The 21,078-nt window shown below is 38.2% G+C and overlaps 1 protein-coding gene across 3 annotated transcripts in view; it reads left to right on the plus strand.

Annotated features, from left to right (window-relative positions):
- Window positions 1-6,546: 6,546 nt before the first annotated feature.
- Window positions 6,547-21,078, plus strand: part of LOC121864023 (double-stranded RNA-specific editase 1-like) — a 29,121-nt gene continuing 14,589 nt past the window's right edge. The window contains exons 1-7 of one of the 3 annotated variants that reach the window (XM_042362903.1): window positions 6,548-7,047; window positions 7,165-7,558; window positions 8,650-8,802; window positions 11,502-11,642; window positions 11,967-12,112; window positions 13,826-14,026; window positions 17,431-17,665. In XM_042362903.1, the coding sequence (XP_042218837.1) occupies window positions 6,685-7,047; window positions 7,165-7,558; window positions 8,650-8,802; window positions 11,502-11,642; window positions 11,967-12,112; window positions 13,826-14,026; window positions 17,431-17,665 (1,633 nt within the window). In that variant the 5' untranslated portion in view covers window positions 6,548-6,684. Of the gene's footprint in view, window positions 7,559-8,649; window positions 8,803-11,501; window positions 11,643-11,966; window positions 12,113-13,825; window positions 14,027-17,430; window positions 17,666-21,078 lie in introns of all 3 variants that reach the window. The other 2 variants (XM_042362902.1, XM_042362904.1) reach the window with 2 other exon arrangements.

Below are 21,078 nucleotides of genomic sequence, written 5' to 3' on the forward strand. Positions count from 1 at the left end.
AAACACTTGGGTCATAAGTGAACATATTAACTTAAGGTGTACGATTGATGCTAATTTACGTTATTATTTATTGTATTTTAGCTTAAGTTAACATAATAGATGCATTTTAACTTCTTGAATTACTAGAAACTTTCATCAGACGAACCTGGTTCTAAGTTGTGCATTATATGTTAAATTATTTTACCTTGATTTTTGTTAAGTTAAATATTTGTAAATAGTTACTCGTTATGACAAGCCACTGTTGCCATCGAGACCCAAGAATACGTCAGTAGTCCCGTGGAGGAGAGTACACGTCATCTGTATCACTTAAGGCAGAAGAAAGGTCATTAATTTCCCTCATCGCTGAGTACAGAACACGCTGCTTGTATCCCTTAAGCCAGTGTGTACATATTATTATCTATTACAGGTACATTAATATCCCTTTAGCCAGAGAACTCTTCATTTATAACGTGTGAGAGAGAGAGAGAGAGAGAGAGAGAGAGAGAGAGAGAGAGAGAGAGAGAGAGAGAGAGAGAGAGAACACTTACAACTCTGTACATCTAAGGCCAGGACTCACCCACAGAGAAAAAGGTGAGGGGGGGGGAGAGGAGGGGAGAGGAATACAAATAAGAAGAGTTTAATTCTTCCTTTAAAAGTTAAAGGGCATGAAAAATGGGACGTGATATTTTGGAAAGGGTAGTTTTTCTTTTCTTTCTTGTTCTTCCTTTTCTTTCTTCCTTCCTTCTCGCGTCCTTGGTTCTCCTTATTTTCGCCTTCACGCCCTCTTTCCACATCTTCTTTCTTGCATTTTCTTTCTTTCTCCTCCTCCTCTTCCCCCTCCTCCCCCTCCCCCTCTCCTCCCTCCCTCTCCCCCTCCTCCCTCCTCCCCTCCTCCTCCTCCTCCCCTCCCCTCTCTCCTCCCTCCTCCCTCCTCCCCCTCTCCTCCTCCTCTTCCTTCCTCTCTCCACCTCCTCTACGATGTATTATCAAAGGATTCTCTACATTAATAAGCGTTGTTCTGGGTCACAAAGATTCCAGGCTTTTGATCTTAGAGAGAGAGAGAGAGAGAGAGAGAGAAGGTAAAAAGTGTGTGTGTGCGCGGTAAAAATCAGATGTCAACTCTGAACCCCTTTACCTTGGACAGAACCTCAGGTGTGTCGGGAGATACTCTCACCGTACTGATTCACCTGAAGGTTTTATACCTGTTTACCTGCAGGGGATCAATGTTGGTATGACAGCTGATGTTTACCTCTCTCTCTCTCTCTCTCTCTCTCTCTCCTTTCATTCCTTCCGTTTCTTCCATCCTTCATTATCCCCTTTCTTCCCTCACTCCCTCCTTCCCTTCCCACACACGCACCCAGAATTAAGCCGCTAAAATGGACTCATGAATTTCGCCGAAGCAAACGAGACATTGCCCTTAAGTAAATTAACACACACACACACACACACACACACACACACATGCACACACACACACACACACACACACACACACACACACACACTCACACTCACTCACTCACTCACTCACTCACACACACTCACTCACTCACTCACTCACTCACTCACTCGCACGCACGCATATGTTCATGGACGTTAAGTTTAAGTTAGGTTAGGTTAGGTTCAGATAGGCTAAGTTAAGATAAATATAGAGTAGGGTTACGTTAAGTTTGGATTAAGTTAAGGTCCGGTAGGTTTGGGTTAGGTTAGATTTGTTAGGTTAATTAAGATTAGGTTAGGTTATATTAAATTAGGTTATATTAGGTTAGGTTAGGTTTGAGTCTTGTTATGCTTGATTAGATTAGTACTGGCAAACATCATAATTATTTGGCCGGGAAAAATAGTTTACGAGTGTGTGAAAGTTTGGACCCAGAACTATCAAGATTCTCTCTCTCTCTCTTCTCTCTCTCCGCACAGACGTAAGCACCCTCTCAACTCCTCAGTAAAACTAACCCCAAACGCTCCACCCAAATTAACCCAGACCACAAAGAGGAATTATTCCCCCCTTCAACTTTACTCTCTCAGATTCTTCGTCAATTTCAACTTAGACTTTTGACTTTTTATCTCCACGAGGATAATTTTGAGGAACTAATATGTGACTCCCAAACTTTAGCTTTATTTTTTTTCCCCACCCCAAGAAGATATTTCAGTCATGTCTGGTGCAAGTAGGCGACGCGTCACCCCTTCAGCCTCGAGTACAGTATTGGAGACCTGAATCCGGATATGTTGTGTGCGTTCGTAAAACTAATCCGCGGTTAAGATGGATTTCAGGATTCGATATATGAGGGATTACATTCCGTCTTATTTCATATGATATTTAAGTTATGTTACAGTTTCATTGTTATCATCTGGGTGTGTTAAAGTGCTGCTTCTCTTATAACGGGGTAGAACTTCAACATGGCAAAGGTAACTGAGAACTTACCATTTGTAATTTAACCAACAGCTTGCTAGTTCGCAGTTTGCCGTATATTTCGTATAGGTTAGGTGTGTTGTCTGCCTTTATAAATTATATTATTATACACACGATACTCGAGAGAGGGAGGCGGTCTCAGTATGTCTTTAAATGTTATGTTTGTTTACCTCCACATCTGATGATCGTCTCCTGTTCAAAGATTATCGTATATTGTGTTGTCTCTTTTTACCTCAAGCTAAAAAGAATTGTGTTCGATTATTGTGAGGGTCATTAGTTCTCGCCAAACTCTTTGTTCTTACCTTTCTCTCACATTTCTCTTGCGTCTCTCACTTTCTCACCTTCCTCCCACACACACACACACACACACACTCTCTTCCCTGGAGTGAGGGGAGAGGATTTTCCTTTCTTGAGAGGGTCGTCTTGAGTGGCCTGAGGGGCTGGTGGTGGCTCTTGATATCTGATTGGTCAACTATTCGTCAGTCCTGCCCTTATTGGTTGGTAACTTGGTATCCATTCAGACCTGTCCTCGGAATGGTTCGTATCCTGCTAATCCAGCTTTCTGATTCATTCGTATCCTGTTATTCTAATCCTCTGATTGGTTAATATCCTGTCAGTCTTGCACTATGATTGGTCTATTCTTTATCAACCTAACCATTTGACATGATCATTCTGTGCTAGAGAGAGAGAGAGAGAGAGAGAAAAAAAAAAACTATTGTGTGAAAGTGAGACAGAACAGTGGGAAAGAGAGACAGACGAACAACGTGTGTCAAAGAAATAGAAAGACAGATAGAATGTATACCATGCAGGAAGGAAGATTGTGTTGAGATGTTTCCTTCAAGGTTCTAACTGGAACGCCTTCGTCTGGGCAAATTGGCGCCATTTCCTTCTCCGCTCAGCTTTGCCTGCCAATGTCTAGTACTCTCTCTCTCTCTCTCTCTCTCTCTCTCTCTCTCCGTTCTCATTTAAGGCAGAAAATATACCTCAAAGAATCTTTAAAAGTATCAAAGGGAATCTGAATCCTTCATCAGGATTCATAAAGAGTGTTTACGTCACTGCTTATCTTAGCTGGAGATTATACAAACAATTCTTCTTAAGATAGTCCCATTACTATTTCGACGTCATTTTTCGGTCTGTTATCTTTTCCAATTAGTTGCATCGTCACAGCACCAGTTGAGGGGGAACAAATAAATCGTACAAACTGTTGAAAATCACAAGTGGCACGTGGCGATCCCTCGAAAAGTGAATTTGAGCCGAGTCGGATTTTTATCCTCAGCGCAGCCATTCCCGAACAAGGTTACTCCCTCTTTTTATTGAGCCTTGTAAAACACACACGCACAGCTACGTTTAATATGCTTTTATCAACCAAGTGAGTGGCTGGAAGGCTTAATAATAGCTTTCTCGTGAAGCTTGTTCTATATACTAACCTACTAACTTTCAGAGCTTAATTATAGCTCTAATGTAGAACCTTCAGCCTGCTAATTTGGACAGCTTAATAATAGCTGTGACTTGAGATCCTGTAGCCCCACTTTACCATGTATCACAGCTAAATCACTCGACTAAATTCTCTCATTAAACAAAATAAGTTTTTACTAACTCATTTTAAAAGCGAAAGAGCTTAAAACCCTGCTGAAGCTGACAGAGAAAGCTTAATGACAACTATAACGAAATCCATATACTCTATACCTTACTTAACTGCTTCGTCTCTCAGGCACAACAATTAATTAAACCTCGCTTAATAAAGTAAATTAGTTTTCTCTTAAAGTCCATTAAACAGGGTAAAAAGTGAGTTAGGAATTTATGTAACAAAATCAAACGAGGCAGATAAGAACGGTTGGCAGATGAAGTTCTTTCCAAATAAGTCGTCGTTGCTGCGTTGAATTTAATCCTCTGAAGCTCTGAGTCAAGCGAGAGACTGACTGGTGTGTATCTGTCTTTCCTTCCGTTCGTCCTTCCGTCCGTACTATGTGTCTGTCTATCCATTTGTTCGTCCTTCCGCCCATCCCGTTAACTCCAATGGTTTCCGATCATTAGCTTCGTAATCGATAGCCCGACTGCCATTATACTTGAATTTGTAGGTCATATTTTCCAGCCCCCTCAAACCTCATTAACACATGATCACGGTTCGATGATTTTTATTTCCATGCAGGTCTAGTATTTTTATGTAATTTTTTTGGGCGGGAATTTGAGAGAAGGAGAATCACCACGTAAAATGTTACCAGTTTCCCGAGTGGTAAACATTGATTGGGTCAGGTGATGTAATTTGTACAATCTTGACATTTTGTTTTTTCAGGTGTGTATCAGCCATTGTTAAATACAGAAATTTTCTCATTTACTCCAGTTGCAGCGGATCTCAATGTATAATTGAAAATAATGAATACAGGTTTTGAAATGAATAAATAACGTTAAACAAAACAAATAAATGACTACGATTCGGTTACGAGGCTGCCAAACACAAGTCCAGAGACTGTATCTCACTTATTTTCATTTCACACTCCTGCTTGTTTATTAACTGTTGATTATGTAACTGTTAGGAACTCAGGTGGACTGGGTATAAAACTCCAGTGAATATACAATATAATTATCCTCCACGTACTCCGCTGTCGGCTAAAAAAAAAGAAAGAGGTATTTGCAGATATTATAATATAATACTATGAAAGTTTAAAAAATACCGCAGGTCATTTTTAAGTTCCGGGTCTTATTGTCTTCCATTTTTCCTGATTTCAATAATGAAAGATGTTGAATTGAGAGTATGAACAAGTCCAACCACTTTTGTTCCCCAGTTCCGAAACGAAAAGTTGAGAAAATGTATTATGAACAGAATTTCAACACAGTTTCAAAGCCGCCATTAGCAGGAAATCATTACGAAATGTGATGACAATACTGCACTGTGATCAGTGCCAGCTCTTAACAGACAAGAGAGTTAATATGATTTCCATCGCATTTCCAAAGTAGAGTTCCATTAGGCAACATTGAAATTACACACAAATTGCATACAAGGCTGACGACCACGGATATACTCTATCTAACATACGCAATTACATATTCAGGTCGCTGGTGGGGAGAGCAGAAATAATGTTGTGCGGAAGGTAATGAAGATGATAACGCAACGTTACAGATGCCGACTACACCAACCCTATACTTAAAAACACATCTTGATATACACAACTTACCCAAGTCATTCAAATGTCATGTAACCTTGAACTTGTTTTCACACCAGCAATTTGATTAACTTTCTTATTCACTAATATATTATCAGACCTATGTGGACATAAGTGTGATATTGAACATAAATGTTTTGACGACACTGGCATTAATGGTCGCTTAAAAAAGTTATATCAACGGCAACAATTCTAACAGTTGCCACATGTACAGTATGTAGCTGGCGATTATTGTACTAGATTTATATGAATGCTGCTTTACCTTTGTTTCTTTTGTCTATATTCTCACGACTACCAATGTGAATTTAAAGTAATTAATTTAATGGATATGCAATAATATTTAAAGCGTTAGTTGACGGCAATGGGGACAACTATTTTATGAAGGTGGCAGAAAATGGGAGATATTTAAAGGGTAAATATTATAATGTTTCTGGAGTAATGTGAATGAGAAATAATTCGATATATTAAAATAATAATGGTACTTGGGAAAGAGCAAAAGTACTGCATATAAAAACCAAATCCGATTAAACATAAACAAAGTTTCCAAGAAATTATGAAATTTATTGCAAGATACTTCTGGGAAATAATAGTTTAGCTTATTCGTCTAGACATTTTATAAGATTATGATTATCTTCTGTCATTTATACATAGTAAATACATCGGGTGATTTTACCAGTAATAGAACAAACACTTACAGGGAAAGTAATATACTTATATCAGATTATAACCTTGGCAACTGCTGTGGCCGATAAGGGGCTCATGATTCAGCGCTTATAAAAAGATTCAAGGTAAGAAAGAAAATGACAAGAAATGGCTGTGGCAGAACAGGAACACAGTACAGCAATACAGTACAGCAATACAGTACAATCTCACAACGAACCTCACTTACTGGGGCTCTTAGCTTACACCACTTTTACCAGGTATGACTTCAGTAAGAACAGCAAGTCCGTCACATGAGGGGGGAGGGGGAGGAGCGAAGCGACACGTATTGCGCCCACCCAACGGAGCTAACTTGAACACGTCCAGTACGGCTGTGTTTGTGCCTGCGAGAAGTGCAATATTGAGCTGCGTCTACTTAGTATATTGATCCCCTGATGGGTTTGATAATGTATATGTGTGTGGCAGCTGATAGAAATGCCTAAGAAGAAACGAGGAGCACACGGTCGCAAAAAACGCTCCCGTGGGGGTACAAGAAAACATAAAGCTCACAATGTACAACATCAGCCCACTACAAATTTATACAGCGCGAGCAGTAACAGTTTTAATGGTGTCTTTGAAGAGTGTTCTTGTGATGAGTGTAGGGGCGTCAGTACTGCAAGGTACTCTGAGGTGACAGACCAGAGATATTCTGAGGTTACTGAACAAAGAGATTCTGGGGTGACGGACCGGAGATATTCTGGGGTGACAGACCGGAGATATTCTGGGGTGACAGACCGGAGATATTCTGGGGTGACAGACCGGAGATATTCTGGGGTGACAGACCAGAGATATTCTGAGGTTACTGAACAAAGAGATTCTGAAGTGACAGAAATAAATTCTGAGGTGACTGAACAGAGATATTCTGAGGTGACTGAACAAAGTGATTCTGAGGTGACTGAGCAGAGATATTCTGAGGTTACTGAACAAAGAGATTCTGAAGTGACAGAAATAAATTCTGAGGTGACTGAACAGAGATATTCTGAGGTGACTGAACAAAGTGATTCTGAGGTGACTGAGCAGAGATATTCTGAGGTTACTGAACAAAGAGATTCACTGACAGAAACAGATTCTGAGGGGACTGAACTAAGAAGCCCCGCAGAAGAGGAGGAAATTACCTATATTGAAGACAACCGAGTGTGTTGTGTGTCACGGTCATACGATGGTGTCAACGATAACGTGTTCGCCCTATTATCAGAGAGAGTTGCCTCAGTAGAAAAGGACTTGAAATCTTTGCTGAGAGAGGTGATGGATATCAAAGGAACTGTAAAGGATGTGGTGCGCCCAAGTGCCAACAGAGAACAAATTACAGGTAACAGGGAGTTAGATGCTTGAGAAGTTTAGTCCAAGTAGGGGAAATCCTGGTTGAGAGGTGATTTTAGAACGTGTAAATAATACCCAGCCAGCGGCGCCTGATTCACTTAACATATGACTAGAAATGCTCTTCAGTATAATTATACAAGCTGTTACTGGTAGGGACAGGGTTTCGGTGAATTAGGGAGTTTAAGGGTGATTTCATCTCATTTCTGAAATATGTTTACACCCTAAGTAATGACTTTTGAAAATTAGTTATTTTGACCCTTGGTGGCCAAGCGTCGTGTGTAGCGAGCTTGGCAGGGTGAAAGTGATCACAGCACCCTATTAAACGGCGCCCTGTATTCAACAATGACACTAATATCTTCGTTAACTAAACTCAAGGTGCAGCAGATCAGCAATTACCTTAATCTACCTAAGTTAATTTTCTTGACTTCAGTGGTCATGTTCGTATGTCAATGTCACCCATGTACAGTAGCTAAATCAACTGTCTGTGGATACTTTGTGAGAAACAATATGACCATGGACGATAAATTTTGGTATATGAGGGCTGTCACTAGTAACACGTAAAATTTGTATTTTCAAATTGCGCTATCATTAAACTTAAATACGAAAAATAAATTCAGGATGTAACATAATAAAATGTGGGAACGCGTTGGAACTGGCTACTGTATAAGTACAGAAACATGATAGGAATTCTCTGTATACTAACAGTTAGTCTAAAAGTTCCTTCCAGTTTCAACTGTTCTGACTTTAACTTCAGAAATTAAAGTACTATGCTGTTTTGGCTGGTAGTTATTTAAACCCACATGTAGCTAAGATGATCAACAAATCTGATTACCATCCCACGGAAATTGTTCTCACTGTCCTTATGACTCAAATATGTACTTCATTTAGGGAGTAAGTTTCTAAATAACACTCCAGTAGTATCTGGCAGCGACGGCCATCAGCGCACGCGCCTCACTGCTTATGGATTTTGTTTACACGTTGGAGTCCGCCGTCGACAAAATTACCTTTATACGTTTTGTGCAATATATCTGTTTGGCGTTAGTCTTCGTCAATCTCTAAGTATGGAAGTTCCTGCTTCAGACGTAGGGGTCATGTGGGCGAGCGGGGAAGGTGGAGAGAGACGGGAGAAAGACAAAGGAGCGGTGGGAGGTGGAAAAGGAAACGAAGAATGGAGGATTGGCGGTCCTACAGCACTGGCCGGCGACGCTGATGGTCTCAACTCTGCCCAGCCTGGTGAGTGATGTCTCCCCGCTGTGTAAAACTAGATCTTAAGTGGTTATCTCGAGCAGGATTATACATTCTCACTGTGTACGTGTACCTATGTGGGCCTAGTTGAGTGTCGCTAGGTACAAGACCCAATTGGCGATTTGTATATTTCCTTCTAAATTTATTGTATGTATAAAATAAAAAAAAGGCTAAAATTAAACCATTTATGGTGTAGATGACCAACCAACCAGTCTAATCTACCTTGTAAGTTAAATAAACCAAAATATGAAAGAATATAAGTAGGTTTGTGCCAGGTTTGGTTAGCTTATTTTTGTTACCCAATAAAGTGTTGTTATTGAGATGCCATTCATGTTTGGTGCAATTACAGGAGAAGAATAGGTGTATTGTTATAATAAAATGCCAGTCCAAGTGTGACATCTGCAGGCGGGCCATTTGAAAATAAAGAGTTGTCAATGTTGATGCTCATCCTTCAGTGACATGAAAAACTACTTTTATAGAGACCAACACATTCATGGGTTAAACGGGTCCTCAAAATTACTTCACCAAGAGCACTCTATGAAGAAACAGTTATGCTTTAAGTTCACTTTCGTTTCGTAGCCTCTAAACAATTTACCGTTCTTTAGTACATTTGAGCATACTGTATACTGTACTGAGAATTCAGGTTTTAAATGCAGGTTAGGTGTTAGATGGTAACCTTCTCGTGGATTCATTCTCGGGTTTGATTCTTTGGTGTAGACTGGTTGGTGATTGCAGTCTATCAGTGTTTATTTTATCTCACTCAGGAAGACATCTTGGTAAACATTTGGCAACTGAGTGGATATAGTGTACAATATAGTGTCAACATTGATTAATTGTTGTCTTTTAAACCCTAGAGCTTCAGTGACACCACCACCTTCCTCTTTTAGCTGAACTTGTATTACAAGAGCCTCATGTCTTAAGGGTGATACCAGAAATGGAGGATAGATCCTAAAATCCCTTGGTCTTGGTAGAGCATGTACAGTAGACAGGCTGTTTGGAACCCAACTTCCATCCTCTTTGAGTTCATAACTGCTGGAACTAAACAGAAAGTAGCTTATTGACTTGGAATCAAATATGACGGAGGATAGCCTTAACTTGGTGAATGCTGATAAAGGAATCGTGTCTAGTAAGACCTCCAGCTGTTAGGAGCAACCATCACCAAGTCCCCCTTATTCGAAGTTAACAGCTTAAAACGTTGGGAAGGTAATTGGTACGTATATCCAATTAAATTAACAAATTCACCATAGCTGATGTTAGTGGGGGACTCTTGGTAAATTGCCCTTTATTATGAGCAGTGTTCCGTCTAAGCTGCACAGTTGCACAGCAGTCCATCAAGTGCTGTGCACTTAATTTTTCCAGCTGCACATATCGTCTGCAACAGCGACATCACTTCAGCCTGGGAAATTGTGACAGTAGGACACGTGGCTGAGGGGTAACTGTATTTTCACCAAGTATTCGGTAAGATTAATAGCATTTACACGTTAATAAATCTGTGCTTTACAATGTAAATTATCAGCTGTATCCAAGTGCTAAGGTAAGGGAAGCACATCCACACATTGCCTACATACTGGTGCACCTAAAATTCATTCTGCACTTATATTGAAAATTATAGGAATCTTAATTTTGAGTACCCTCTGCCTATGGACTGCTAGAAAAGGGAATTTTAGGGTCAGTCCTCCATTTCTTAAGCACCATACAGTACAGTATTGCTAAGTTTGGAAATTTCACATACAGATGCATCTTGCTTTTGCAACAAAATGACCCAATATACAGCTCCTCCCCGATTTACGACCACCCGCACTTACGACCTGCCTCATTTGTACCAAAATTTTGTCAAGTTACGTATTTTCGAGTCCCAACGTCAATACACAGACAAAATTTTCGTTTGTAATTCACTTTAAATGGCTGGCAAGCTTAAAAGTGAGGGTTTTGTGGTGCTGAGAAGAAAAAGACACCCATTTTAGATTTTCTATGTATTAAGCATTTTCGACTTCGACCATTTCGACTTACGACCTGGATTTGGGTCCCTAACCCCATTGTAAGTCAGGGAGGAGCTGTATTTGTATATTAGGGCCTGAAATAAAAATCCTGTGTTTCTGGTAATGGGTTGAAAAAATGGGGTAGGTTGAAGTCTCTTGAATATAGAAATGTTTTTGAAATACTGTTGTTTATCATAAAATTATTAGGGTTGGGTTGCTGGAACACAATGTTGTTGTTTTGGCCTCATGACTTAGGTTAGTTAACCTTTGTATTTAGCTCCTTATGAGGTATGTACAACCAGGTTGGATAAAGCACCAGAAAAAAATGGAGACCTCTGGTGTTTTCCTCTGTGATCTTCTGCCCACCACCCTCACTGCCAGTCCCACATGAAGTGATGCGTGGATAGTTTTACTTTATAGTAAATTCGACCGTATTGCCACATCTATTCTGAGTAACTGAGTCTCTCTTGGGATACAGAGGTAGTGTCCCTTTCCTTTTATGAATGAATCTCGATTTTCACCATAGTGGTGCTTTGTGCACTCAGGTTGTATGTGCTCCATACAGTGGATAGTCTCATTTACGTGCATTTTAAGTTGCTGTTGTGTTATGGGTAACATTTTATTTTTCTTGTAAAGCAAGAAATTTAGATTTTTAGAAAATGGTGGTCATACAAAGGAAAACTTATTTCTTTTCTCCTTTTTCTCCAGGAAATGCTGATGTTGGACACCAAAATGGTCTCAGAGATGTGGGTAACATGATGACTGGACAAGAAAATGGTGAAGGGGATAGAGCTGCTGCCCTGAAGCGGAGCGTTTCAGGCGATGTGGAGTTACCAGACGCACAAAATGGTGAGTGAATGAATAGTCATTTATGCTCTGAATTCAACCTTTATTAATAAAGTTATACCAAAATTTGCAGATCCAGAGATTTGGTACTTGGTTAAAATATGATTCTTGATTGCACTAGTGTACAGGTATATGGGAGGAGATTTGAGATTTTATACTCTTTTGACATACTGTATTGAGTTTCATTACTCTTTGAACCCATTCTGTCATTTTCATCAAATGTAGTGTAACAGCAGTAATTTGACACTTGGTAACTATATTCGTACTGTTGTATCAGAACAATGTAAGTGTAAAGAGTAGATGTATAATTTCTTGGCATTCACTCAGAGCCTGCCATCAAAAGGAGGAAGACGGGGCCGCCACAGCCCAAGAATCCTATCAGTACTCTCAATGAGCTGCGTCCTGGCCTGATATACAAGACTCTGGGCATGGAAGGGCCGTCCCATGCTCCAGTGTTCACTGTGACTGTAGAGGTGAGAAATTTCATTCATGGTTTTAACCGATCTGTAAGATATAACTGAGAGGGCAGTTATCACAATTTGTCCATCAGTGCCTGCATCTGTGGTCTTATGTCAACTGTGTGGTATTTTTTTACATGTACAGCAAATACAGGAGTTATAAGTGACAATGAAGGAATAAGAGTTAATGGTAAAGTACTGTTATACCAAATACTGTATATGTTGTGCAGGTGATACTGCTTTTATCACAGATAGTGAAGAGGCATTACAAAACTGGTTAACAGATTAGTGGAAAAAGATGGAGAATATGGGTTGAGAGTTAATGCTGTAAAGAAAAAAATAATGGTTGTTTCCAAATTGTAAGTTGAACTTCAACAAGGATTCAGTTTGAACCCTCTCCAGAGCTTCCTCTGCACCTATCCAAATAATACTACTGTATTTGTGTAATATTCAAGAAAACATCATGCAAATAAGCGAAACATTGACAATTTGCCATCTTTCACCCATAGTGTCTTTTATATGCACTTTCAAAGCAGTTTTTTATGGGGTAATCAGTTGCGAAACATAGCCCCTTTTTTATTGTAAATTGGTAGAGTACTGGTCAGTGGTTGTCTTTAGTTAATTGATTACACTACTAGACAATAAATTTAGCATATTGTACACATCGTAGTTTGCTGAAGTGACAGGCTACGTGTGGAAGCTAAACAATGCAGGATTATCTTGACACAATTCCTCGTTCATGCATTAGCTGTTTCTTTTATGTATACCCTCAGTATGGAGCATATCGTGGTATGTCTGTGTGTCTTATCTTTTTGGTTTTCTCATAGCCTTTGTTTTATGCATATCACAATCACCGGACTTAATAGGTAGTTGCCCTTACAGAAAACAAAAGCCCATTAATAGGGGAACTTTTTTTATTGTTCTTAATTTTTAACAGACAAGGATTGGTTAAAAAGATGAGGAAACATGTACAGTATATTCAACCATTAAAATAGTGCCAGGGTACAGTAAACCCTCCTGGATTAATTAAAAAAAAATGGTACAAATTTGGATAGAATAATTCTGTTCCACTTGAAAGTACAATCTGACAACATTCATGCAATTTAATGTCAGAATGTCAATTTGATGTTAGTCACCGTATAAATTTATTGAAACTGTAGTGAGCATTCAAAATTAATTTCAGTATTGTAATACTTGTCCAACCTGTATATACGGTATATATATAATGCCACCTCCCATCTTCTAGGTGGCTTCTGATATGTGATTCACAGTGTTCAGGGCATTGGGTTTTAGATGAAGAATTTATTCTGAAATCTCATTTTTATGGCTGAGCCTTTAACTAAACAAGTTGTTCTCCCTCCTACCAGTGGGTAACATAGAAGTTAGCTGGAACTAAATAGATAGAAGACTGGGTTTACAAAAGGGTAAACCTAATTTACACATACTGTTATGATGTCAGAACTTGTTACCTTCTACACAAGTACAGTACTGTAGTGGTTTTTGCTTCTTTGATCCTTATTTGGGTTATGATGAGAAGGCAAAACTTAGTAATGTATTAATCTCAGCCATTAATGTTTATGGATGTGTGTTTCCAACCCTCAGACTTGGTGCTCTAATACATGTTATTTAATTATGGGCTAAGAAATAACCATTTCAGTGTCACTCCTTCATTTGTGATCATATCAAGTTCATATTGTCATTGGTTGACTTTTATGATTATCTTTCCAGCTCAATGGTCAGGTTTTCCAAGGTTCAGGGCGCAGTAAGAAGCTAGCCAAACACTCTGCAGCCGAAGCTGCCCTCAGGTCATTTCTTCAGTTCCGCAATGCTTCAGATGCTGCTGAAGCCCTTGGCACTAATATTACAGCAGTGCAAGACTTCACTAGTGATGTGTCTGAACCAGGGTTTGGAACAAATTCGGCTGTAGGCGTAAGTGTGGTGATTCAAACAATTAATTTGAGATTTTGTTTTTCTTTTGTGTTTATTTTTAAGCCATTTCACAGCCCATTCTTAGTTTACTAATATGGTTTAAAATTCTGATAGAATTCTTTGTCTTATGAGTTATTGGCATTTTAAGTCCCTTTTTTCTGTAAGTAGATTTACTTTATGTAAATACATAATATATATAACTTCATATATATACAGTATATATCTTAAAATATTTTTTCAATTCCTTAAGTAATTTGCTTGATAGCCTTTGATATTTTTATGAATCATTTTGCCTACTGGTAGGTTTATTTTAGGTATTATATTAAAGCAATTCTGAGAAGAGTAGTTTTCCTCCATTTTCTACTTTATTATAACCGAAGGTGGCTAATTTGGCACATTTCCAGGCTTCAACCCATCACTCGTGTGACTAAGTAAATATACAAACATGCTCCCATAATGAGCAAGGGTGTTGTATGGTCTCGATCATCGGGAAGATTCGTTGGTAGTAGATAGATGAATTTGGGTCGTAAGCTGAAGTGCACCATCATATTGTCAGGAGTATTTTGCTGCTGCTTTGTGTATTGCAATGGAATGCTGCCTGAATTAGTGACTGCCTCTTCATTTTATCGTTAGCTAATCTTTGCATTCTTTTGGACTGAGGATATGTTTGTTCTTGGGCAAATGTTGCATAGAAAGTTTAGTTATGCATTTTTATGTTGAGTATTTTCTGATTAGTTCTTTTTTAATAGTTGTGTTATTGTTCCATCAGTGCGTGACTGTTGTTGATAATGAAACATGTCATATCTTCAAGATATTGTTGCTGTTTTTACAAAGATTTTCAGAGTTTATTTCAACTATCTTGCATAATAAACAAGATCTGGGTAAAATGCACCTTGCACTTTTCCAAGTAGGTGGCGGTGTATAGTTAAGAATGTGTAGGTCTCTAGTAAGATGGTGAACATTAGCATTCTGAAGCAAGTCAGGTGCCACAAAGGCTTGGTGGCACCTGACTGACTTTGTGACAATGTATGGTTGGTTATCTGATGTATCTTTGATATTAAAAATGGGAGCTACTCTAGATATGGGAAAATGTGTATACAGTAACTGTCTTACAGGTACTGTACTGCAAACCCCTCGGACTATCTTAATTTCAATGTTATCATTTAGATTAACAAAGATTATTGGGATATGTTGTCGGTGCTTTTCATGTAAACATCTAGATGAATGGTTTACTCTACAATAATTTCTGCTCTAGTGAGTGCATTGCCACCAGACTTCAAGTATAAATTTCTGTGTACACAGTTAATGAAGCCTATTAATATTAGTTTTAATTTGGGGAGTTGATCATTTTATCTAAAACTAACTGGACTGCAGCTTTCCTATCAAGTGCAGATGGATTCAGAACAAAAAACATCATGAAATTACCATTGGGATAATATAAGAAATTAGATAAAATACTTGGTGTATAAATAAGAAATGAAAGAATTGCTTATTATTACAATTAAGTAAAATGTGTCAGGGTTTAAAGTTTACCACAAGGGTCAATGGTCATTCCACTGGCAGTGTGACAGATTGAGCCATAGCTCAACAAAATTTTTGAGAGATAATGATTGTCAGATTTGTGGGAGATCTTAAGTTTATGTAAAACCCAGTCCAAATTTTTTTAAATTGTCACAGTCAGAAGATGACTTGACTGCTGCATGCTGAGACAACTGCTGAGAATGATTGTACAGTATTTTTCCAGCCACTCATCAGGTCAACTGTGAATAAAAATATACAAGATGTCCTTTTTCAGCAATAGCTCAAACATTTGGATGTCTTTTGTTCGGTCTTATTTAGTAACAAATTTGGTTTCCAAAATACTTGGAAAAGATTTTTAAGCCTTTTACATTAAGTGTGGAATTTTTTTAATTGTCTCTGGAGGATGTTTTTCTAGTATCAAGATTTTGAGTATCAAGTCCTGTGCAGATTGTTTAGTCATGGTATGTCTCCTTCATGAAAAAAATAAAATATACGTTAAAAGTACAACAAAAGTGCTAGAAACACTTGCCAAAAAGATTGCATGGTAATGTTAACCTTTAAACTGAGGAAAAAGAAAACTTGCACCTATTGCATAAAAAAGGATAGGTAATCAAGCGGGACTAGTAGTTAGACAAGAAATGGGGGTGGATTTATGATCAAAATTAATAATGGATCAAAACCCTGAGTAGCAGAGGGAAAGAAAGCAATAGGTCCATTAACAACTGTAGGGAGAGAGAACCTTATCAGAGGATGGGTATTATCTGTGGAGTTTTGAAGCAAGAGGAGAGGGCAAATTAGAAGCTGCAGAAATTATGTGCTTTAGTGAAGTGTGTGGAGTGAACAGAATGAACAGAAAAATATCGAAATAATTGTGAAGAGGTGTTGAGTAGAGAAGAGATGGGGGTGTGCTCAAGTGGTGTGGACATATTGAGAAGTAAAATAGGGGTAACAAGAGTGTTCTAATATAAAGGCGAAGGTCATGAAGAAGAGAAAATGGAGAGTGAGGGGGTGGGTTAAAGTAATTTTCGGGAAGGATATGGTGTTATTAGGTGTTAACTAGCTTCTGGGAGCATTAGAGGTAAATCAGATGGATATTTTAGATCTTGCTGTGTTGGGGAAATACTTTGACAGAACACATCTTGCAGCAGTAAGAATGAATGAGACAAAGTATGTTTGCTTCTTTTTATTGTCTATCCTTCATTATAACAAGATGAAAGAATGAGACAATTATTGGATGGGGAGTTTTTGTTGCTCATGATTGGCTACTGTCTTCATTGTAAAAGGAAAAGACGTATAAAAGTGAAGAAAAAAATAGAAAGCGGTAAATTTCGGTTTGGTGAAAAGGACATTGATCGTACTGAATGGATATTGGTTGAGTGGTCGCTGGGAAAAGTCAGATGGAAGTTTTCAGTCAGATGGAAGTTTTCAGTCACGTGTATCAGATGCATAACTCCTTCGTGCATCTAGATATTAAAGTTGCCAATCTTAGCCTACAGACTTGAGGTTAACGCTGGTTAATCATCTTGTATATGTTCCGATGTATCTTCTGATATGAAGGCTTTTTGTTAAATGGCTTCAAGAGTGGTCTGAATTATCCTGGTTGTATTTTGACGGTGTAGTTGATGTCTGCCAGCGTCTGCAGTTTTGTTTTTCAGTTAATGTGTGGTGTAGTCCCCTCTCTCTGTTCTTACAATTTGATTAAGGAATTTAAGAGTGCAGTTCCCTCTTGTGTTTTCTTTCTTCTTGCCCATGCTCAGTCCTACCCGTGCTGATGGGGGCTGTATATTTGTTGGTTGCAAAAGTGGTGGTGTGAAGCCTGGTGCCAAACCTTCTTTCGGAACGGCCTTGTGCCGTCTTAAGGGTGCCAGTGCATTGGCTTACAGGAGACGACCCCGTCAAGAACGACTACAATCACAATGGACTCCTCTCCAGTGTCCACCAGTCCCACTTCCACAACAGCTCCCTCAGGACCTTCACAGACATCCAAGAATCCCATCATGCTCTTAAATGAGTTAAGGCAGGGAGTGGAGTACACGCTGAAACAAGAGTCAGGAGAGCCGCATGCCAAGACCTTCACTTTCCAAGTTACTGTGGAAGGCCAATTGTTCGAGGGCACAGGTGAGACAAATTAATACCACTTGGGTTATATATATATATATATATATATATATATATATATATATATATATATATATATATATATATATATATATATATATATATATATATATATATATATATATATATATATATATATATATATATATATATATATATGTATATATATATATATTATATATATATATATATATATATATATATATATATATATATATATATATATATATATATATATATATATATATATATACAGTATATATATTGGCAAGAAGAGATTTTTAATTAATTTCATACATTTATTGAACCATACATTATAAACTTTTTTTGGGGGGGAGAACATATTTTGTGCATGTAAATACAATACAGTAGACTGTACTACCGATACTACTCTTTAACTGCATCAAACACTCCTTACAGCATTTGGAAGATAATTAATTTTTAAATTTCCCCCTGCCGTGCGCGAGGGGTGGAAGCAATGGTTGGTAGCGACCCTTTTTTTTTCTTCTTGATCACTATTGCGTATTGTATGATGATTTTATTGCCTTTGTACTACCGGGGGAAGGGTGCGCGAATAGCGACCACACCGGGCACAGGTCGTCGACCCACAACGGGGCCTAGGGGGTGAAAGAAAATAAGAGTTGCATAAGATAGTTGCGTATTGTATGATTTGACTCGATAAATTTCTCATATTCTTTGATATTCCCAGTAGTACATTTAGTATCAAATAAAACGTGTTGAACTAGTGTGAAAAAAGTTATGATTATTTTACTCGATAAATGTATCTTAAAGTAAAAAAAATCGGTACGTTTTCAGATTTAAAAGTACTGTATGTACTGTACAGTAATACAGTACCCAAATTCGACCTTGAGTTTGTGAGTTTGACCACCTTGCTCTCCATGTACTGCTGTCATCTGCCACACGGAGGGTGAGTCAGCTGTTCAGTCCATAACCACACACTTTAATGTACAGTGGTCCCTCGGTTAATGAACACAATTCGTTCCAGAAGGTCGTTCTTTAACCGAAAATTTCGTTAACCGAATCCATTGTTTCAATGGGATATTGGGTAATTGGTTCCAGCTCACCGAAAAATACATACAAAGTAACAAAAAAAATGCAGTAAAGTACACTTACTTTGAGGTGTGTATGTAGAAGGTTCCTGGTTGATGATGATGATGATGATGATGGGAATTACAAGTGGGGTGGAGGAGAAGGGTGAAGAGAAGGAAGTGGGGATGGAGGAGAAATCACCTTTCAGGGGACCCATGCTTGATGCCGTCATTTCACCAATAAAATTTTAAGTTCACTAGGTGTAATTCAAGATTATTTTCTTCAAATCAACACTGCTCTGCGCTATATATTATCAATATGTTAACTAAAGTTCAGAATGACCAATAATTTCAATGAAAAATACTAAAATATTCAAGACACCAACAAAATAGTTGCTCTCTCCACTGTTTTCAAAGTTTCAACTGACGCCTTGTGACCGACTCGCGCATCTGATGGGTGCACAACAAACTAGTTCCCTGTACTGCATATATTATCAATATGTTAAATAAATGTTAAAATGACTAATAATTTCAATATATAATATGCAAAAATATTAAATAGCACACTTTTATTGATATTTACTCCATTGGAAACGAATGTAAACATAGAACAGATTACTGAATTGGCAGAATAGCCCATCAGCTGATGCTCACAGCAAAACGTGATTTTGGTAAGGATTTCGTTAATCGAATTTTTGTTTGTTAACTGAATTGAAGATTCTCATGAAAGGTAATTCGCTAACCGAAATTTCGTTAACCGAGGGACCACTGTATTAGATTGATATATAAAGGTTGGCTTGGTAAATTAAAATTAGTCAAATATATTTTTTTTCATCAATTACGTATTAAATTTTTAATTGCACTATATTATTGAGTAACTGTATTTGGTATGTAATGTACAAGTAAAATAAAATATGTGGCAATACAGCTCACATGATGAAGGTAGCCAGTCACGATGTTAATGCCACCACTCCACACCCCTGCTGACAGACAGACATTTACAGTCTTCAGTTATATGCCTGAAAGGTATTATAGTTAGCCACTAATCAAGCAGGAAAAGAATGATAGTGGTGGTGATGCACAACTCTTGCATAGAGTTGTGTTAAAAGCTTGCTATATAAATTTTTTTCTCCCTTGGAAGGGTACCCCAACCATGCTTAGTGAAATTTGAACCGCCCATCAGGTGGTAAAATGTTCGTCTATTGTATATACAGCAAGCCCTGACAATTCGCGTATTTTTAATTCACGGACCTCGATTATTAATGGGACACCCTGGATATACCCAAGCATGTATGCGGGTAGTTTTAAAGTTGCCGGCATTGTCGCGGCTAGGACAGGGAGCCATTCGTTCTAGAGACAGTAATTTCTTTTACGTGTGTGTGTGTGGGGGGGTGGCGGTGTGTGTGGGTGGACGGAGTTGTTCCTTGCATTCTTTCTACATTTTGTGGTCTTGTTTCTCATTATTTGTGAGAGGATTTTCCTATCATCATTTATTTGTATGTTTTGTGTGTACACACACACACACACACATACACAAAATACAGGTGAAATAAATAATTGTCCTAAGGGCAAACACAAAGGGAATACAGTATACATTTCTTTGCACACGAGAAAAAAAATGTAACAACCCTACCTCCACCTGGTCAGCAAATGTCAAAAATGTCATTCATGGATTTGGCCATTTTGAGACCCAAACCCCTGCAAATTTTAAAGGTATGCTGTACAGTGCATAAAAATGTTGATTGAAATTAGCGATGTTGTTAAGGGACATAATAAAGGCATGTAGTACGGTTTATGAATTTGGGAACAGAAAGTTGAGAATATGACTAAGGGTATGGAAAGCACAAGCCATAAAGAAAGACAGTTACGTGTTTTGGTAACATGAACCAAGGGTTATGTTGGGTTTTTCTTTAACTTGACCTACATTTGAGCCTTCTCTCTTAATTTGTAATTTTTACAGAACCATGAAATAAGATACAGTCCTGCATTTTATGGAAATATCCAGAGTGGCAGCCAGTCATGTGACCTCTTACTTGTGATAATTATGTAAGCCAGTTGAATATATTACTTATGTGCTTCTCTTTGGGCCCACTGAGGATAAACCTGTTCAAGTTGATGTATGTTGCTAGGATTTTGAAAGAATTTGCCTTTAGGACATTTTATTTGTACTGAAACCTTGTTGTTTTGAGTCAGGCTTCAATGTTGTTAAATAACTCCTCCTCCTAAGACACATTATTTATTCCATGTTCTCAGTTGCTCAGGACAGATACACCTGGTGGTGGAGTGGTATTTGTATATTCCCTGACCTTATCAAACATTAGGCAAGTGTTTGATCACTGTCTCTTTCCTTTGGTTGCTGTCATG

The sequence above is a fragment of the Homarus americanus genome, unplaced genomic scaffold (genome assembly GCF_018991925.1).
Source record: "Homarus americanus isolate GMGI-L3 unplaced genomic scaffold, GMGI_Hamer_2.0 scaffold36849, whole genome shotgun sequence".
In the NCBI taxonomy this organism is placed as follows: Eukaryota; Metazoa; Arthropoda; class Malacostraca; order Decapoda; family Nephropidae; genus Homarus; species Homarus americanus.